General features: G+C 37.7%; 1 protein-coding gene across 7 annotated transcripts in view; it reads right to left on the bottom strand.

The window, feature by feature from the left end:
- COL14A1 (collagen type XIV alpha 1 chain) overlaps positions 1-21032 on the bottom strand; it is a 116747-nt gene that overhangs the window by 45414 nt on the left and 50301 nt on the right. For 5 of the 7 annotated variants that reach the window (XM_033058251.2, XM_033058270.2, XM_033058286.2 and 2 more), the window contains exons 15-26: positions 19980-20106; positions 18889-19028; positions 15739-15871; positions 14523-14594; positions 13652-13803; positions 9806-9935; positions 8684-8806; positions 7177-7326; positions 6455-6571; positions 4486-4632; positions 2084-2158; positions 619-758 (exon numbers count right to left, since the gene is read on the bottom strand). In XM_033058251.2, the coding sequence (XP_032914142.1) occupies positions 619-758; positions 2084-2158; positions 4486-4632; positions 6455-6571; positions 7177-7326; positions 8684-8806; positions 9806-9935; positions 13652-13803; positions 14523-14594; positions 15739-15871; positions 18889-19028; positions 19980-20106 (1506 nt within the window). The remainder of the gene's footprint in view (positions 1-618; positions 759-2083; positions 2159-4485; positions 4633-6454; positions 6572-7176; positions 7327-8683; positions 8807-9805; positions 9936-13651; positions 13804-14522; positions 14595-15738; positions 15872-18888; positions 19029-19979; positions 20107-21032) is intronic. The other 2 variants (XM_033058261.2, XM_033058278.2) reach the window with 1 other exon arrangement.

Here is a 21032-nt window from a genome sequence, read left to right as displayed (position 1 = left end):
TTTAAACTTGCGACAAAGTTTCTGAAGCACCATTAACTATGTTCTGGAAAAATAGCTGTATAGCAAGAAAGAGTAAAAACTAAGTATTCTTCAGAGTTTGGACAAGTTAAAATTAATTTCCAGTGAGGTCCCAAACCATATATTATACGGGTAATACTTAAAACAGTAACATATTTGCCAATAACTTGTTCTGGAGTACCTCTCAAAAAATATACAAATGGAATAATCATTGTAAATCTTATTTCAAGCACTGCAGTAGATCCCCTATAGTGTATGGTTTAAAATAACTGAACCTTTAATTTTCCTTATCAATGCCATTTTTAGTTTATTTATAACTAGACACTACAGTGAGTACCAAAAGCATTAACAAATTTAAATGTCATTAGAATTAGAGGAGACTAAAATTTCTTAGCTCTCATGCTACCAAAATTTACATTGTGAATTTTAACATGTGGTGTGCATAAAAATGTATTGAAAAGAGATACTGACCTAGAGCAGTTTATATTTTCACAGAACTGTGAAATTATGTCAGTTACTTCTTGATTCATTTAACTTTTGGTCTAGTCTAAAATACCCTGCCAAGTCCATGCACCCTCCATTTCTACAAATATTGATTACCTGTGTTCCATCAGGACCAATCTTATCCAAAGCTCCAACAGTGCTATAGAGAAAGTTAATTATCTTATTGAAATTGTCATCTCCAATACTCCACGAGCCATCCACCAGGAATGCCAGATCAGCTTTGGCTGCTTTGCACACTGAGGAAGAAAAGCAAGAATTTTGGAATTACAGCAATGCCTCAGCTCCTCCTGAAATCTCATAAATCACTTAAGAAAATGCAACATCATGAAAAGCCCTTATATAATGTTAGCTAATTATACTTCAGCCAACAGACCTGCTGGCAGTGACTTCAGTACAGGTGTAGAACCAGCTGAGCTCTGCAAGGGAGAATTGTCTGCACCAATAGATCCTATCACAGATCACACTTCAATTGTTCTTTAAAGTCTGGCTAATAATTTCTATTTTTAATTAGGTTTTTAAGTAAAATCACATATGAACTTATACAATGCCAGACTCGTAGCATGACACAGTACGAAATATGACAGAATTTCAGCTGTAGAGGTTCCCACTGGGAAACTATTCCATTCAAAAAGTTACCCTGAGGTCTGCAGTGTCAAATGCAGTTCAACTGCACCGGGTAGGAGCAATGCAGGTTTCACCCATTTCATCTTATTCCAGCATGTTCTTAAGCAAAATGCCCTGCAAGAGCTGTACATCTGCCCACACAAGTTTCTCACCCTTCCATGGGAACAGGGAACCTTCAGCACTCCACACAATCCAAGTCTATTGCTTGGGGTCAGAAGCAAACTGTCTCAAACCAAGGCTATGTTTTTCAACACATTTCATCTAAATCCAGATAATAGGACAAGAAGATACAAAGCTGTATTTTTCTTTTTCCTGTTGTTTACTCCTTGGATGACAAGAAACCCTCATTATCTGCTCCTACGCAGTTCTAAATACACACACTTATAAGGTCTTTTTTCCCTGTGCTTGTGGGTTAAATTCTCCATTTCTACATGTCAGTTTGGTCCACCAACTTTAAGCTGATGTATTTGATCCTCAGTTTCCACCAATAATGCTCCTCTCACAGAAATATTATGAGCCTCTCTACAAAACACTACGCATTCAAATAATAATAAAAGAAAGTCTGCATTTAAGGAGGAGAGTCTGAACATGGCCCCTACTTTTCACATTACCTAAAGTAGACGTACTTTAAAACAATGTTGCTTTTGATGTTTAATTATCCTAGGATGTCTGCTTCAGTGGTAAAATATGTATGGTTTAGGAGTTTTGGAAAAAGGAAGTGTCACACATATTAACCGCCCTTTCAGCAAATTTTAATGGTACAATAATGAGGTCAGATTTTTGCCTCATGAAATTTAAGCTAGCTGCCTTAACAGTGTTTCTACAGCAAATGTCTTTTGAGATTTGCTCCCAACAGGTCTAAAAAAAAACATCAGAAGCAGAAAAACATTGCATCAGAACTTTAAAATTACTAGAACCTCTCATATGTAGCACTTACCCTCTTTTGCAGGTGGGATTGTAGGTGGTGGAGGTGGTGTTGAAGGTGTTGTTGGTGGTTGAGTAGGAAACGGTACTGAAGAATAAAAGAAGGAATAGTCAAACATGCCTAAAGCCAAATATCTTTAATAAACAACATTTTCTACTCATGTCCAATTAAAAAAAATCTCATTATCTCTAATCAACTAGTTATGCAATTGGAGATAAATGTAGGTGAGTGCATACAAGAAGTGCCACCTGAAAGAGAATATTACTAATACAAAATTAATGGCTATATATTGTGTGAATGACACAATAATACAACCGAACTACTGGAACTGCCCCTTTTTGAGATTACTTAGCGGAATAGACTATGTGCCAGCACAATTCTTGACCTAGGATCTATAATTCATTTTGAAAAAGATCTTTGTCCTTTTCCTTTCTCACCTAAAGTCCTCAGTATCAGAAAGTATGTTTTAACTCAATTCCTGCACTCTAGCTTCTGCCTGGAAAATTCAGGCAGCCCTTAACTCATTAAGTCCAACAGGGAAGGAGTCCACAACTTCCCTGTGGGAACCTTGGCAGCTTCTTTCAGGCCTGGCCAAACCAATCATTTGGCTACTTTTGAATATTGACACCCTGTTAAACCACTTTAGAGAGCTGAATACGCCTCTGTGAAATCACATGCAAAGATGAACAAGGCCCAGGAAAAGCTCTCTTTTTTCCAGTCTTTGAACAGATAACTGGGCAGTGGCCAGGCCGGGTCCTGTTGTGCTCTGTAGCTCACACAGCCTGACCAGGCCCTGCTGTGCAGCTCACATGGCCTGACCGGGCTGGGCCAGGCCCTGCTGTGCTGCAGCAATGGCCAGGACGTGCTAGGATCTTGCCTTCATAAACAGTTGTGAGGGTGTGATAATTGATAAAAGATTCGTGTTAATCATAAAAGTACAGTAATTTCATGACCATAAGGCACACCGGATTACAGGGCGCACCCCCCGGAGCCGGCAAAATTCGCAACTTTGTAGCTCAGATAAGGCGCACCAGACTATAAGGCGCACTTTTTTTTTGCAGAGAGGCTCCGCCCCCAGCTCACCCCGTGCGGTTGCTGGTCAAGGCCCCGCCTCAACCCAGCAGCCATTGGCCCCTGGGCCCGCCTCCACCCAGCAGGGGCGGTGCCGCGGGCCTCCGGGCCCGCCCCCAGCCGGCTGCCGTGGCACTTCCGGCTACCCCCATGGCTCACAGCTCACACTTCCAGTTTGGCAAATTTTGCAGCTTTGTACATTAGATAAGGGGCACCGGACTATAAGGCGCACTTCCGGGTTCGAGGGAAAATTTTAGTCAAAAGGGTGCGCCTTATAGTCATGAAATTACTGTACTGAATTTGTATAAACCAGAATACTAAGGTCTGAAGTGACATTTGATAGAGGAAAAATGTGATTAAATCATTCTGTTTTAAATCCCCCCGTTATGAATATTATGTTTCTAAATAATTTGTATCTACTATCAGTTTGTAAAATCAGCCTTTCCAATAGTCTGATTGATTTTGCAAAATCAGGCTTCCTGCCTTTGTTTTATCAATGACTGCCTATCTACGAAGACCAGAACTTCCCAATTTCTGCCAGTTTTATCTACCAAGACCAGATGGTTATCTATGCGACTGACTCCCAGAGACTTTACACGGATGTTTACTTCGGCCACCACTGCTTGCCTGGCAAAATTATGACGGCAAGAAAACAAAAATTATTGATTACCACAAGAGACCACACTATAAGAAGAAGCTGCAAACCAAGATTTAATGGACCGTGGAGTGGGCAGTGACCCCTCATGCTTCCCCAGTGCTGCTTTGCTCTGTCTATATAAAATAAAGCAATCTAAATTTTGCTAAAAATTGACACTTCTGTTTCTCATTTATAACAAGGGGGTTCTTTTGCCTGTCTTCTATTACTACTCATAATAATTAAAAAGTCTCAGTGGCTGGTTGAAGTTTAAGTTAAAATACTTAAATAAATTGGGTTTTGAGGCCCCATTTAACTGTAAATTCTTCAAACACTAGTTAATTTTACTAAATAACAAGACCTGCAGGAACAAAAATTTCTCTGTTCCCTTCATTTTTTTTTATTTATTCCAAGTATCCCATACTTTTTTTTATGGGTGGGACTTTTTATGAAGAAAACAAAACCATCCTCCGTGTGTCATACTCATTAAGAAGTCCAATAGAGTTGCTGAATGTGACAACAATGAATTCACAGCAGTGGTGCAAGAATCCTGCACCTCTGTGGAGAAGTCACAATGGACTTGAAAAACTAATAGCTCAGCTAGAGGAAATTGTGTAGGAATAGCACATGTGTGGGCAAAGGGCAGAACATGAGAAGCAATCGAGCATTATTGCTGCTGGCTGAACTCTCTCTCCTCGGTTTTACTCACACGTTGTCTCCACGATGCTCACAGCAGGGCCCTCCAGCTCCTGAAGCTGTGTATGAACACTGATTTTATATTTGGTTCCAGGCATCAGCTCAAAGAAACAATGCCTAGGCGTCCCTCCACCAAGATTTACTTCTCGCTTTTTGCCATCTGGAATTACAAAAGAAACAACAAAAAAAATTTTTTTTACTGTTTTATTGAATAATGTAATTTAAATCATAAATAAGAAGGGTACATGACATCATATGAAGGACAAGAGGTTGACATAAGTTAATAAACTACATGCTACTTTACTTTTGGAAATTGACCTCTGTGCAGAGATCTTGTCGTAACATTTCATTCTTCATACTAAGTAGGAGCTGAGGAATGTGTCAAACATCTTCAGGAAAAAAAGATTAATTTTGCCCCATGAACTGATGCAATAAAAATCACTGTCATGAATGGGCTTTGGATCTAGTCCTAAATTATCAGAGTCTAGCTAGGAATTGTTGCATGATGTAATTCTATGGCAACCTTTGTCCATGTCTCTAGTTCTCAGCATCTCTAATATGCTTGGTCACAACAAAAGAGACTGAACTAGATATCATATTCCAGCTTTCACTAGTAACCACGTTGCAAGATGGTTAAGGAATAGCATTTACAGGGTTCCAAAACTGATTCTGCTGAATTCTGAATTGGAAAATACATTGACAATAGAAAAAGGATGAGTACTGGAAGTAGCATAAGGCATGTTTTAATAACAAGAAAAACTTTATCACCCTTCAAAATCTGCACCAGGAAGAAGTGAAATACAAGCAACAAATCTCACATTTTACAGAGTATATAAAAAAAGACATTCAATGCTTATCAGGTATTACACTAGTATAAGAATATTTGATCACTGCCTGACCATACACATACCTGATTTGACAATCAAATCCCTTCAGATTTATTAACAAGAAACATCTGTTCACACTCTATGTTATTCTGCTAATATTTAGGTGCTTTCATCTTGGCTAAAACAATTCTGGCAGTTCTATATGAAGAAAGTAGAATGTTGGCTAGCTCCCAGATGAGAGGGATGTCTGTGCTGTCTCGTGTAAGCCAAGATCTCTGCTATCCGAATAGCTTGTCTGTATTTCAGGGCTTCAAATAAACCTTATCACCATCTCTTGCTATTCCACAGAAAGGTGATTACTTTTTTTGCCACAAGATTGATGTTATTGTTCATGATACCTTTAACACAGCCCATTAAGTGTTACTAACTGCACTTCTCTCAAGTTGTCCAGGGTTTTAATTTGCCGCCAGTCCAAAGACCACTGATGTCTACTTGGGATAAGAGAGCTGGTCAGCACAAATAGTGACTTCTCCATAATGTCTTCTGGCTACACCTGAGAATCAGTGAGGCTGAAGAAGCTGTAATTTACCCTCTGTATGCACAGTGCTAAAAGCATCGAGACACCTTTTGTGACTGCATAAAACTGTGTCACGTTTATCCATATGAGTAACATTACTGTTATAAGATACCATGAAGCATCAATAGAATGAGAACAAAAAATCTGGACATTGTTCTGATTCTGTGGACATGGTCTGGATTCATTCAGAGCTTTTCTACCCTTCTGCCCTCTTCTGTCTAGCCTAATCCTACAGAGCTACTGTTGGTGGTATATTGCAAACTTTGATGTATTCAGTTCATCCTCATCCACCTTCTATTCCTCACAGCAGTGAAAAACTCAGGTAATCACCTTTCCTCTACTGATAGATGAAAGTCCCTGACATAAAATGCACAAGTTATCAAACAAGTGTTTGACATAAAAGGACAGGGATGCTGCTTCCGTTCTGAAACTCTCAGTGTGTAAACACCTCTGTTCTGTCCATAATTTCCAGTATTTCACGAGCCAATCCGCAGGTTTAACTGCATAGATACAACTTCTATGCAATTCACTTCTCTGGGTTGGGTTGTAGCTGCATATCAAATTATTTAGTAACTTACCCTCAAGTGACTCTATAACTACCCTGTAAGCAGTAGCATGTCTGTGCAGCTGCCACTGAGCACACAGACTTGTCATGCGGACTTGGTAGGAATCCAAATTCGTCACATCCAGATCCACTGAAAATTACATATAAAAAATTAGTTATATGGCTCCAATAAGACATACAATAAAACCAGTGCCAATTCATTTTTAACAAATAATGTCCATACCTACTTAACAACATCAAGAAAATCGAAAAGAATAATTTAAAAAAAGAAGTGAACTTTCAAAACAAAAGTTTAGAACTTTATGCAATTTACATAAAACATATAATGAATTCTGCTAAAAAGTTCAGTTATTACAAATAAGTATAAAAGTATCATAACAGAAGCATTTATGTCAAAATCTAATTTAAAATTGAGCTTTAGCTATATGATTCTATATATGGGGCTAGAAAAAATACACTAAATAGACTTTTCATTAAGTAAATTTACATTTATTACTAGGCAAATTTTTTTTTACTAAGAAATAATATCTGTTTTATGATTCCTGTCTTGCTAATGTCCAGCAGATCTTTAAAGCCTGGTATAGTCTCATAGAAAGAGACTTTCATTTCAGGAAAAAAGTTTGCACATGACTGAGAAAGCCCTTCACATGAAAATTTATTCGGGGAGTTGTAGAAAGCCATAGTTGTAAGGAAAACCATCTTGTAGCGATCTGAAGAGCATGAAATCATTCTTACAGGTTTTGGCCACGCCTGTTAGGGCATCACTGAAGCCTGTTGAGTATGAAGCAAATACTTTAACACTGTACTCTGTTCCACTGAAGAGATTTAGAATGAGAATGGTATTAATGTCATCCCCTACGAAGGTCTCCAATGCAGGACCAGGAGCTGGAAAAAAATGAAATAAATTAGAAAATCATTTGTTCATCCACTAAATTAGAAAAAATTACATGTGTCCCTAAAGTTACTGATATTTTTTTTCCTTTTTTCTTTTCTTTTTTTTTTAACCATACACAAACACAAAGACATTCTCCACAATCCTTGCAGACAGACGGATAGAAGACACAACTAACGCACTCGGGAAATTCAGCAGTGGGATTCATTAAGGCAGAGCTAGACATTGGCATCTGTTAAGACCCTTTTGTTCTGCTTCAATGACTTACTAGTGCTCTAAAGAGCCAGCCAAGTTTGACTGAGCTCCCCAGTTTGATTGTGTGCCAGGACCAAAAGGGGGGGACAGCAGATGCCAGCCAGCACTACTGTCCCTCAGGGCTTCTTATTTTGTAATACTGTACAAAAATGATAAAGAAAATAGAAAAGATTGAAACTTTCCCAAATCAGAATAGCAAACAGATCCTTCATCACCTCCCCTCGTTGTTCTGGATACACTTCAGAAACCAGGCAGCAGTATTGTCTTTGGACAGTATTTTAGTCCCTTAATGGTCACACATCTGTGATTTGCTGTCTAGAGGACCCTGTTTTTCTAAAGAAATCTGAAGGATTTTGGATGTCTTGTCTAGCTGCAATGTACAGGTGGGCAAAGGATGCAGCATACACAAAATGAACAATGAATAAAATGTCAAATGTCTGAGAAGAAATTAAAACCTTTTATTGTGAGGGGAAGGAAGTTGAAGAACAGGAGAATACAGAAGAGGGGAACAGGAAAAAAGCAAACAGTCTCTGAAACAGAGTCAATATAAAATGAAAACACAGACTGAAAGAGTTGTGAAAAGATTAATCAGCCTTAGCATGGGAAGTCTAAGGGGAAATCTACTGCTGCCTATACCTACCTTATGCAAGGTGGTAGAGAAGATACAGACAGAATGTCTTCAGAGGCAAATAGGAAAATGTAGGAGAAAAAAGACAAATTTTGGAAATGGGAAATTTTTATTACATATTAGCAAAGACACTTCCAGTACAGTAGTCAAAAACTGGGAGAGATGCTTAGAGTAGTTTTAAAATCTCCATGGTTGGAGATACTATAAATTCAGCTGGCCAAGGTCCACTGAAACCTGTTCCATGCTGGCCCTGTTTTGTTCAGGGAGGTGGACCAGATGACCTCCAGATGATCCACTCCAGCTTGCACCAGGTCTGTGACTATGAAACTTTCATATTCAAAAATAAGACATCAAAGTTAATAACACTTTCAAGGTTGTAACTGCAACTGATAGATTTAAGAATAAAATTGAGCAAAAGATGACGTTCAGTCAGAAATGATCACAAAAAAATCAGGTTAAAAACTCACTGTTGACAGGTTTGTAGACAACTCTGTAACCCATTGTTGCTGAAGGTGGCGCATCCCAGCTGATACGTAATCTGTTATACCATTCATCTGAGACACGTAAATTCCTAGGAGCAGACAGGGGCACTGAAAAGAAAGCAAACTGAGATTTTACAAGTACATCTCATACAAGCTTATGCAGAATAATTAAGATATGCAAATAAAAAGTGCATGATACCCAGTACTCTCAAATTTACAGGATGAAACTCATAATCAAATTCATCCTTTGCATTACTCAGTGGATTAACCACAAACTTCGATCAACAAACACTGAACTTTTTAATTAATTCCAAAATATGTCCCTAAATTTCTTTTAAAAAACCAACTTACTTCTGTTTCCTAAAAATGTAAGGTAATTTAGAGATAATTATACATTGTATAGTTTCTTCCAATCCAAGTGCACTAAAATTTTTAAAGTATAAATCATGCTATTTTGAACACTTAATCCTGTAGAATGGAATCAAAGGAATTATTTACAAGAGATTTAAGTCTCTGCATAAATAGCACTTCAATTAAGGCAAATTATGTAAATTAGGAGAACACTGCCATAAAATTTTGCTATCATTACTACAAGTGCACAATGAAAGGATTTTTTACAACAAACAGTAGAAAGGAAGCTTAAGATACAGCTGAGTAATCGTTTGGTACTTGGTCAGAACTCTGGAGATAATGCAATCAGTTTTTCTAAAAAGTTCAGCAGCATTTCTAATGACCCTAGGAAAGCAATCTAACAGTACAATGGTTGGTTTGATACTATCTCAGCAGGCTTTGTTTACTTTTCTCTGTATTAGTTGGCTTGTTCTTTGGTGGGCTCGTTATCAAGCAGTTACCAGCTTTATTACTGAACAAGTTTCTGCAAACTCAGAGTATTTGAATATAAATTACAGCTTGTCTATTAAAAGAAACCCATTGTTTATAAATCAATCAACTGAGATTAATTTAAAGTCCACATCATATAAGTCATGTAAAATAAGCCCACATTTATACTGAAATACATTCCTACAGACAAGAAAAAAAAGGCCACAAAGAGTAAGTCTTTAATCCATGCACATCCTGGCCAAAGACAGGCAGGAATTTTGTACTTACAAGTTTTGCCAGGAGCTGAGACACTGACTCCTTCCCCATCTGAATAGATGGGGGTTATGGTAACTTTGTATTCTGTATCAGACAGCAGAGGGTGAAGTAGAAGAGTGTTTTGTCTGCCAGGCACCATAACCTGGAGGGTCAGAAAACACCAAAGCAATCGAGCTTAATGACTAGAGCCAAATCACTTTAACTTACATAGCCTCTGACAACACATTCCACTAGCATTGCTGTACAGTTTGCATTTCAAATATTACTGATGCCCTACAGTAAAGAAAAATCACTACATTATCCACCATTTTAACAGATCTACCATTATACCAAAATGAAATAAAGGAAATGTTCCTATGGGATAACAGTTTTATATTAAACCTATGAGCCACTACAGGTCCATAAACCACTGGTACTGTTTGGATCCTAAATACTTAAACTATTTTACTGTATAGACAAAATACATCTTCTTGATGTATTTATTCTGGACATATTTAGATTTTCTGAGGCTCGGTAATAAAGGCTGATTGTTTTGTTCTTTGAAGACAAAAAAATCCTTCTTCCCTGGGAGGAAGGAAAATCAGTTATGAGCTCTGGAAGCATTGAACTGAGTAAGCAGGAATAAAACATGTTTGTCTTGTCTGCATCTAGTCTGGAGACAATTAAATGAAGGTAGCTATTTGGGAAGTACGATGTAGGATGACATCCCACAAATACCACAGGATCCCAAACTACCATGAAACATGGAAGAGCTGCAAGAAAAATCCAACCAGGCAATCTGATAATAGAGCAGCTGTAGCCATTTCTCTGGGCAGTTTTTGGTTCTAGAGTACATTTCAGTCTGCTGAATTAAGCACAGTGAAAAGTTTCCCTATAAGCAGCTAATTCTAAAACTCTTCAAGAGATTATTGCATTTTAGCCAGAGCCTCAAAAACCAGTATCACAATAATGGTGGCAGGAGTGCCAAGCAAAGCCTTGCAACTGCTTAACTTGTCAGTAAAATTTAATATCAGAGAGCTTCCAAAGCCTGTATGAGAGCCACTTGTATCACATGGTATGGGCATGGTAAAAAAAAGAAACAAGTCCTGTGTTTCCTGTGCAGAGACCTGTGCTCTGAAGTGATGCTGTTGGAAGCAAGTCCCAAGGTCCAGCGTCACATTCTGGAAATTCCCTGGCCCATGTCCATTGTGTGAGTCTATCACCTGAGCTGGCAACTACACGTATTTGGCAAGAAGTTGAGAGAAGCATAAGCCCTTCAAACCCACAGGAGGAAAGCAGAAACCAAGTCTTTGAAAGCATTTTGTTATTTCAAAGAAGCCTAATGTATGTGATGATGGCAGAGTTCTGAAGATACGCTCAAGAAAGGTCTCACCAGTTTAACACTCCAGGATGCATTCAAACTACTTCTAGTTTTGGCAAGTGATACAAAGAAGGAAATTTATCTAGTGTACCCAGGTGTTGAGACTTGTCAAAGTGCTTCATTCTTTGATCAAAACTGAATTTAAACCATTAATAAATGTTCTTGAAAGATTTTTCACAGTCCTCTTCCATACACATGAATTCAAAACACACAAAGTAAGTTTCTGAAAAAATCCAACATTTGTTTAGAATAGTGGATGCAAGCATTTGAGAACTGTCTCCTCTCCACATGTGCATAATCAATAGATCAATACAGCTTTCAGCAGTGGGAAACATTTTTGGCTTTAAAGAAGAGAAAAAATTTGATCTTTCCAGTATGTACAGCACACCCAAGAACATACATGCAATTTAGAGCTTGACCCTTCTGTATTCTATTACATTTTCTAGTCCCTGATTTTCAGCCAACTGCATCAAGAATTATAAAGCTTATTAATATTTTTATGGAAAGGGAGGAGTAACTGAAACTTATATCACTGAAATCAGAGCCAAAAAACTTAAGCACTCGCCACAGAACTGTCACGCTATAGTACATGTAAGCCCAAACTCCAGAAAACTTTTGGGTTCTGCCTAAAAAAATGTACTTCAGCATATAAACACTCCCCTAAAACAGAACATCTGTGTTGCTTTATTGAATCTGCTGTGCACCTCTCAGGTGCTTGAAGCCACATGATAAAATACACTCCTTTGATTAAAATGTGCCTAATTCTAAGTATAATCTTACATAATTCCTTTTCCAGCAAAGTGCTAATGCACTTACACGATTAATTTCAAAGATGAAATGTGGTTAATCTGTTTGCTGAATTGTGACCAAAGATAATAAGGTTTGAGAGTGCACTTAAATAATTTATGAGAATAAAGTAAAGATACCTACCTAATCATACAGTTTTATAATTTTATTTAATGAATTTTTGAGTCAGCTCTGATATCCTTCTGATAGCCACAATTTTAATACCTTTCTTACAGTTTTAATTTCATTTTAACATAACAGTCATTGAATACTAAAGCAGAATGACATTTATACCACCCAACTGAACTAGAGAGCTAAAACAGTAAATATGAGATCTGATTTTCAGAAAATCTGGGTTATTCTCCGAAGAACAGCAAAATTTGTGCTATTATATTGTGCAAATTTTTCACTTTATTATGAAGTATATTAACATATAGTTGAGGTAAGTTCATAGAGCATGTTTCCTAGCCCAAAAGGACACCACTGCATTGAAAACTCATTTTTGGGTCATAGTTGAAATAGGTGGTTAAAAGGTACATTTCCAGCAAGTTCTCATAAAAGATGAATAAAACTGAAATGGATAAAGATTTATATTTTCCTAGAAAAAATATATTTAACTCCTTTAAATATTTTTATTGAAACATCCTGATATAGGGCTAAAAATGTCAGCTGCTAAGCATCAAAAAGAATAACCCATATTTTTTATAAACCTGCCCTATGAAAAGCAGTGACTCAAGTGACAGACCCAGAGGGAGAATGTTAGGGAATATTTTTGCATTCTGAGCTATTTACTAAGGAAATAACCTTGAAATATTCCACTTAATCTTTTAAATGTTCCTACATGGAGATGTCCCAAAATTTTATAACAAATTTTGTGGAAACCAAGCATTACTAAACTAAGTTTTCCCCAATTTAAAAATAGTTTTTTAAAAAGGCACTTAGCCTAGTTGAATTCTAAAAGTGTCTTAAAAATGGTGAAAAGTTAAAATAATGGAGCTCAGGCCCTTTTTTTTTTTTTTTGCGGGGGAGGGTGTGTGTTTTGGTTTGTTTGCTACATGCTTGAAAGAGTACTTGCAGTAATCTTCATTCTTTCAAGTATTTTCCAAAATCTTAATGACCAGAAATTTTTCTGTGTAGGACAACTTTAATCTTGATCATCACATGGCATTGGAAAAATAACAAATATTCTCAGGCACTTAGACTTAAAAGTGCTGTCTTTATTGTGACATGTTAGGGTTAATGAGAAGCATGAAAACTCTGCATTTGAACTTTAATTTTATTGCTTTAGCATAACATGAAGAGGGAAGATTGCTGAAAAAAAACAAATTGCATAAGACTGTCCTGTACAAACATTTAAGTGTCGTTAAAACACAATCTCAGGATAGAAAAATGCCTAGGAGTAAAAAATAAAATTATAAATAAAAAACCCTACTTGGATGAATTTTAAAAATACAGGGGAAAAAAAGACAGCCAGCTCCTCTTTTAACTGTGAGCTCATTAAACATCTGTGTGACTGGGCCTTGATCTTGCATTCAACTGCTGTTGCCTGCAGTGCAGCAGGTGCTTTACAAATAGAACTTTCAAGTCCAAGCTCACAGTAATATCAAACACAGATCCTTTACTAACTGCAACAGAATTGTCATATAAGAAGATATCATGTCTTAGCAAATATTAAACAAGCTTATGTAGCCAATAACAAAACCCATACAGACCATTCTTACCGCTTCCTCAGCACGGTCACCTTCTGCAGTGAGATAGGTCACTCTGAACTGCTGAACACTGTGGTCAGCAATGTCCCATGTCACCCTCAGACTTGAGGTTGTTTCATCATCTATTACAAGGTTTCTGACTCCTGTTCGAAGAACTAAATTGAGAAATGTTTAATTAATATTTTCTCAACTATATTTTTAGATTAAACACAATTTTTATATTGTGCTGATTATCACCAAGTAGCTGCAAGGTCTACTGAAGTCATGGTGGCTCTAAAGATCCACAGTGGGGAAAAACCATATAGCTCAGACATATTTGGGCTCAATAAGATAAAAACTGTAAGCACTTATTAAAATAATAGTTATATTATACTTCCATTAACCTGTAAGATCCCATCTGCTTTGTTTATCTTACTCAGTTTATGGAGCTTTAAAATAATCCAAGCTGGAATGCTACAGAAGAGAAATAACCCAGAAATGTTGTTCCTTCAAAATCAATTGTCTAATTACAGGGAAAAGAAAGACAACACTCAAAACTAAACAAGATTCTGAAGAGCTTCCGTGCTCACCTTTATAAGGGGAAAGAAAAATTCTAGGTGAATTTTCAAAATTAGTCTCTGTACTCCCAAGTAATAGCACTGGTGTCATTCAGAGTCCCCACCCTGTGTAAGGGCTGGCTCCTCATCCTGTGCAGGAGCTTGGCCACACACAGAAGGGGGTGCAGAGAAACACGGTGTGAACCTTTCAGCAGTGATGTGCCTTCCCTTCAGGAGCCTCAGCAGTGTCTCAGCTCTGCCCCCAGCCCTGGAGGTGCCTGTGGGGAGCCTTATTGCTCTGCACTCACATTTAAACTGTTGGCATTTGCTCTGCTTACCTGCTGTGCTGGGCTCAGAGGTGGTGGCACCGGTGGTGCTCACTGTGGAAGGTGCTGTGGTGGCACTTGCAGCTGGAAAACAGGACTTGGCTCACTAACAGCTCAACAAAACATGGAATCACAGCATTTTTCTTGAATGTCTAACTGTGACAATGAAACTATGTGCTCACACCTACGAGTATCCCACACACTTCAGATATTTCAGAGACTACAAGGGAATTATTCATTTAGTTTACTTTAGGCATGTATATTTGCAGGATTAGCACTTAGATCTCCAGATACGACATAATTATAAACTGCATAATCAAATAAGAATGCATATATTTTCACAGATTTCTGGCTGACCTATGTACAATAGACTTCCACTTTGACCATTTGTTAAGGTTGTCAGATTAATTAAATTTAAAGTTTTTTTAAGGGTGTTTCACTTTTGTCCAAGTAAAAAACCTAAAGTACTCTCAGCAGCACTGGGAAGTATCAGCATCATTTGGAGGCGTGTGGGCTTTTTGTCTTAACAGAAGACATAGAATTAAGCCTGCAGTTGAATTACTACTAACAAATTAATTTTAGAATTTACACCTAAGAAATATAGTTGTTTACTTCTTCAAGTAATTATCCATGAAAAGAGCAATCTTCCTGAAATACAGGCCACTGTTTTGATAATAATCTATAAAATAAGTTGTGCATGATTATCAAGCTTTATCTTTCTTACTTTCATGTCAATGTCAAAGGAGGCCCATGTAAGCTTTTTGGACCATTATTTCAGCCAAGAGTCAATTCACCTCTAGGGAGTATAAATTACATAAATAAGAAAAGTGTATATTGAAAATGCCAAACATTTTAAATTAAATGCCTGTAAATTATTCACTTTTAAACATTTAACACACATCCCTTCCAAAATCTGATGTATCATCTCATAAGGAACAAAGACTATTTAGTCTTTAAAATGTAAGATGGAAGAATATCTACCCAGATCCAAAGGTTATTAATCCCAAGCTCAGCTAGGGAGTCAAACCACTATTTTGATTCAATGCCACCTATCACATAACATTAAATAGGAAAAGCAAAAACTAGTCAGGAAAGCTCTGGTGCTAAGCCACCACCTGCTTCAATATTATAGCTACCCAAGATGAACTATGCTTTATATATAAGATACATGCATCAAATTTAAATCACTTAAACGTTTTTTAAAATTACAGTCAAGAGTTTGTCTTACTTGTAGCTCCAAGAATAGCAACAACTTCACTTTCACTGTCATCATCAAAAACTGCCAGCAGAGAAACTTCATATTCTGTGTCAGGCAACAGACCCTCAATAACATGACTGTCTGCATCTCCATTTATGACAACCTAAGTTAGACAGCAAGATTGAAGAGTATCAGTTCTGCATCTGATTATTTTACATGAATTGACTGAAATGAAAAAAGGAAAATCTATTCTCCTTTAAAATAAATTAAATCTACACTCAGACCTGCCCAAAAAATTATTTATACCACAGAGAACATCTGGAAAAAACACTTAAGAATGTTTAAAATGTATAGCATTATGCTTTCACCCACAGTTAATTAATTGCTAAAGCTGACCATATGCCTTTTACTTTTTTGTAGTGAAATATCAGTACAATTCAAAACATTTGTCAATAAAAACAACAGAACAGGAGAGATTAACTTCCATTCATATTTCTATGATTCAAACATTGTTATGACAAATGCATTCAGTATCTCCCCAGCCTTAAAAAAAGGCTGTTTCAATACCAGAATTGTAATCTCAGTTATGGTTCCACACTTCTGAATGGAGAGATGAAAGAGCATGTGCTTCAGACTCGAGGACTAAGAGATGTGCTGATGATTAGTTGGCTATATTGTGTCAAGTTTTAAATAGTAATTTTCCTCATTTCTAGCTATTACAGCAGCAGCAGATTGTCATGCAATGTGAAGCAAGTTTCACTTCAGATTTTTGTGTGTTTCATTTATTTTATTGGAAGGGATCGCCAGATAGGGAGGAGCTGGAACAAAAGGGACTATAAAACAGAAGGTACAGGACTCTGAGCAGTAATTCTAGTGAAATGGGCTAGCCAGTTTTGGGAATAGTTTTCAGGTTACACAAACAGACACTACAATAAAACAACCTTTCTCTGTGTTAACACTGACAAGTTTCTAAAGGTGGTCACTTTATACTCAACATCAAAGTTAGGTTTATAATGGAAATCAAACAATAGATAAATCCTGTGTAAAATCTGCCATAGAAGTTTGCAGAAACAGTGAATCACACTTCATTCTTTTAACTTCCACAGGAGATTTCCTGAGTTGGTCCTGGGGAAAAAGGACCCATAACACAATCACAGACCTTCTGAACTCAAATACAAAAACCAAAAGCAGCTAGTAATGAATTGGGGCTATGCCTTCTACAACTACAAAGTAATGAATCAGGCATCCCATGCTGCACACTTTCTGGCATAGATTTTTTCTTGGGAAAACTTCAGAAACCAGCTTTGAGTGAATCTAGCTGTGTACTAAGTAGATACATGTCATTCCTTCCTTTTCAACTCCCCAGTGCCTCTAGTTGTGTATTAAATCATTCCAAAATATCTATGCATAACTGCTCTCTCACAAGTAACTCTGGCATACTTTCTGAAGCAGCACTTCCTTCACCCTCCCCTCCTTGCTAATGCAGCCTACAAAAAAACCACCAAGTGCTGAACTTTCAAGTGGCCAGGACAAATAGCAGCAACAAGCACATGAGTACAACATCATTCTCTACTGTAACCTAGAAATAAAAGGTCCCTCTCAAAGTTATTCTGGCTTTTTAGTGCTGACACCCAGCTGCACGCTCCTCACCCATCAGCAGAGTGGGTGAAGTGAGATGAGAGGTGTGTGATTAACCAGCACCCCCTGACCCCACTCAGCTAAATTGGCAAGTTGGGTCTTGGGAGAAAGAATGAGGGAGTGCATGTCCTTTGTCTGCATGAATGATCACTTAGCTGGGAAAGAAGCTTAAAGAGGCAACAGCCTGGAGGTATTGTGCTATCCTAGGCCTGACCCCATTAGAGAGGTCATGCAAGGAGAACAAGAAAGCAGCTTGGGCATTTTTAATATTTCAACATTCTGAAATATTAGGGCCTCCAGCAGTTCTTTGTGAATACAGTGAACATGAAGAACCTCAGCAGCTCAAATATTTCTTGATAATTTATTCTCACACTGAAAGAATACAGATACCTCACATCTCACTAAAAAATGTGACTTAAGGGCTTTCACTGGCAGCTACTCACTGGAACTGAAATAGAAGCAAATCAGTTCATCTACTGCAGAAGAAACAGCTCATGGATGACCTCTGTCCACTTACTCATCTACCAACTCCTTATTTTCCCCCCTCATTCCTCTAATTTCTCTCTTTCTTGCATGACTACCTCTCACTAGGTGAAAGGGAGGAAAGGATTCAGGCTAAGCTAAATTTACAGAAAAAAATGACATAACCCAAGCTACAATGACTGCTTTCTGCCCCAATGGATGACAAAATGATGCATGACACCTAGGGCCAGGTGGGGAATGTCATCTTTCCCCCTGAGTTCTGTACCCAGATAAACAGTTTATAGATGTGGCCTCCCCACACATTGCAGATGCCAAGAAAGCAAGATGTTTGAGAGTCAATAAAGACTGAGAATACAAAGGAAGCCAAAGTAATGAATCAATAAATAAAGAAATAGAGGAAATGAGACAGACTATGAAAATTTGGGAAAGGAGAGAAAGTGTCTGTCTTCTGCAAAAAAAAGAAAATTAAAAAAAAAAGAAAAAGCTAAAGTGATGAAAATTAAAAATTTAGACTGATGGAAAGGGTACTATGGACAAGATATACAAGGGTTTAATGCAAAAAACACAGCATGAGAGAGAAAAAATATAAAGAGGAATAGATAAACAATCTAATAAATTTACAACAAATGTGTACATTTTTCCCTTTGTAATGTTACCTAATAAGGCTATAGAGGCAATTTCACTGTGGCCAGCACATTAGACAAATTTAGAGCTTTATGTGAGGATATCTCTACTGTGACTCAGCTACCATCATCATCTTCACATCAAAGTGAGAACATGAACCTCTAAAAACTGAAGTGGCCCCAAACAACACTGCTAGTTCTATGGCTGTTGGCACATTACAAATTAGATTGACTATTCACAAAATATCTCTTCTTTCTCTACTTTCTCTTCAAAACCAAACTGGAATTGGTTTGATTCTTGTTTAGAGAGCCTTGCAGTGAGGCATATTTTTCTTAAGTCAATTAGCCATATTTAATTAGTAAACATTGCTTCATAGTTGTCCTCAGAATGGAATTCCTCCTCCTTTTCATCCCTCAGAATGTCAAGGCAACTTACCTCTTCAGATTCCCCCCCATCCAAAGGAATCCATGCCAGTCTGTAAAAAGCAATATCTGATGAGGGGGGCTTCCAGCTGACCCTGAAACTATCTGTTGATGCTTCATCAATTTCCAAATACTGGGGAGCTGGAACTCTTTCTGGAAAATATTACACACAAGAAAAATGAAAATTAATTATGCTGTGATACTTCCATAGATGGCAACGTTAGGTACATACCATTTTACTTGCAATTTCTTAAAAGAGTATAACATGGGAGGTAGACAACAGAGGCACTACAGAATTCTTTGCCCACTCATTTGTTCTTAGGGAAGTAGTTTTGTAGTTCGAGGAAGGGAATAGACTCTTTATTCTAACTGGACAGGTCTCCTAGTCCTCTCTCCACTGAAGGAGCTGCATGCAACCCCAAGCCCATCTCCTTTGCTCAGAGCTCTGTGCACCATGCTCTTTTCTTGTTCCTGTCTCTGCCTCTTCCAGACTCTGTGTGCATTTCCCTGTGCAGTTTGGATGTGCCAACAATTTGCTCCATACACGTTATGTTCTCCCTTCCCCTTCCACCTCATCTTTCTCTTTCCTCTTCTTCCTCCTTTCTCTTCCCATTGTTGTTGGAAAGCATCACTATGTGTCATCAGCCATTTGTTTAATGCAGAACTACAGTTACAGAAACTAAAACTATGTTAAACAAACTATAGGAACTTTGAATGTCTTCTATTTTCTCCTTTTGATGTAGTTCCTCTCTACATATATAAGGTTCTACCCCCTAGCATCTGGATAGTTCAGTGGTTAAATGTATGATTCAAAATTCATCACACTTCATCTGGAGATACAAATGCCATCACACTGAACAGTGCTTCAGAAAGCTGTGGAGATTTTTTCATGATGTCAAGAGATTACTCATGTGAGTAAAGAGGCAATCAGCCCCATAGTAAGAGAGCAAAGAAGCCAAAAACACCAATGAAAATAACAGAAAGCATTCCATATATCTGAATTCACAGCCAGAGACCTTTGCTGTAACTAATCTGACTTTCCAGTAATGTAGGAGAGTATAAAATTTCATCTTGGAAAACCTTCAGAAGTTCAGGAATACTTACTTGTGGTAAAGCTGCCAGTAAGTGGCTCAGACTGTCCCTCATCATATAGGGAGAAAATAGCAACAGTATATTCTGTAAGGGGTGCCAAACTTTTCAGAGTATGGGTTGAAACACGACCAACTTCAACCTAGAGAAAGCATAATTTGCAGTAGATATTGACCATACAAACCAACATTATCAGTCTGTGAAATTCTTCTGGGTAATAATGAAAGAAAATGTCATGCAATTAGTAGTGAAATCCTGTGAAACTATGAACAGGTATAAACTCAGATCCATCAAAGCTGACAAAACTAATTTCACTAGACAAATTACAAAAATGAGAATTTTGCACTTAAGGCAAACCATGGATAAGGAGAATTCAGCATTGGTAAGCCCAACTGTGCAGCTAACATCAGCACTGGATGTTCAGGAACCCAGAAAGAGAAGGAGCTTTTTGGGCTATTAAATCCAACCCCTTATCATGGACAATCACTGCATAAAATCCTCGTGTTTAACTTCTGTCAAGAGACAGATGAGGGTTTTATCTGGTCTCTCTCCAGGCTGCAGTTAAGTGACTTTGCCAGGGACATAAGCTGTATAAACAGTTTGTCAGTCCAACTATTCAGTGCCACATTAGCTCAGCACCCCAGGGAAAATGCTACCACTGCTGAGCAGTCAAAAACATGCCACCTGTTCTTTGAACAGCCAAAGGAATCCTGAACTGAACATTCACTCATGTTACAAAGTATACTATGATGAGCCTGAGATGTTCAAGTACCACTTTGACCAGTACAGGCAGGCATATTATCTATATTAAGGGTAATCAATAGGAAGAGGTCAAATGATTTCTAATTTAAATTTTAAGGGACCTAGCAGAAAGAAAAGAAACAAAACATTGCACAGGTATGCTCCTTTCTAAAGCTGGGAGCAGTTTCTTCAGGTTCCATACAAATATTCTACTTTATACAGATGAAAGGCCAAATACGTCCCAGAAGAAACATAATTACAGACAACTACCATTAAAGACTTCTTCTTCTGGAGGGTCAGGTTACCCACAACAACTTATTTCCTAAG

Source organism: Catharus ustulatus, chromosome 1 (genome assembly GCF_009819885.2).
Source record: "Catharus ustulatus isolate bCatUst1 chromosome 1, bCatUst1.pri.v2, whole genome shotgun sequence".
Lineage (NCBI taxonomy): Eukaryota > Metazoa > Chordata > Aves > Passeriformes > Turdidae > Catharus > Catharus ustulatus.
Note: the sequence above shows the minus strand (reverse complement) of the source record. Positions and strands in the feature narration are given on the sequence as shown.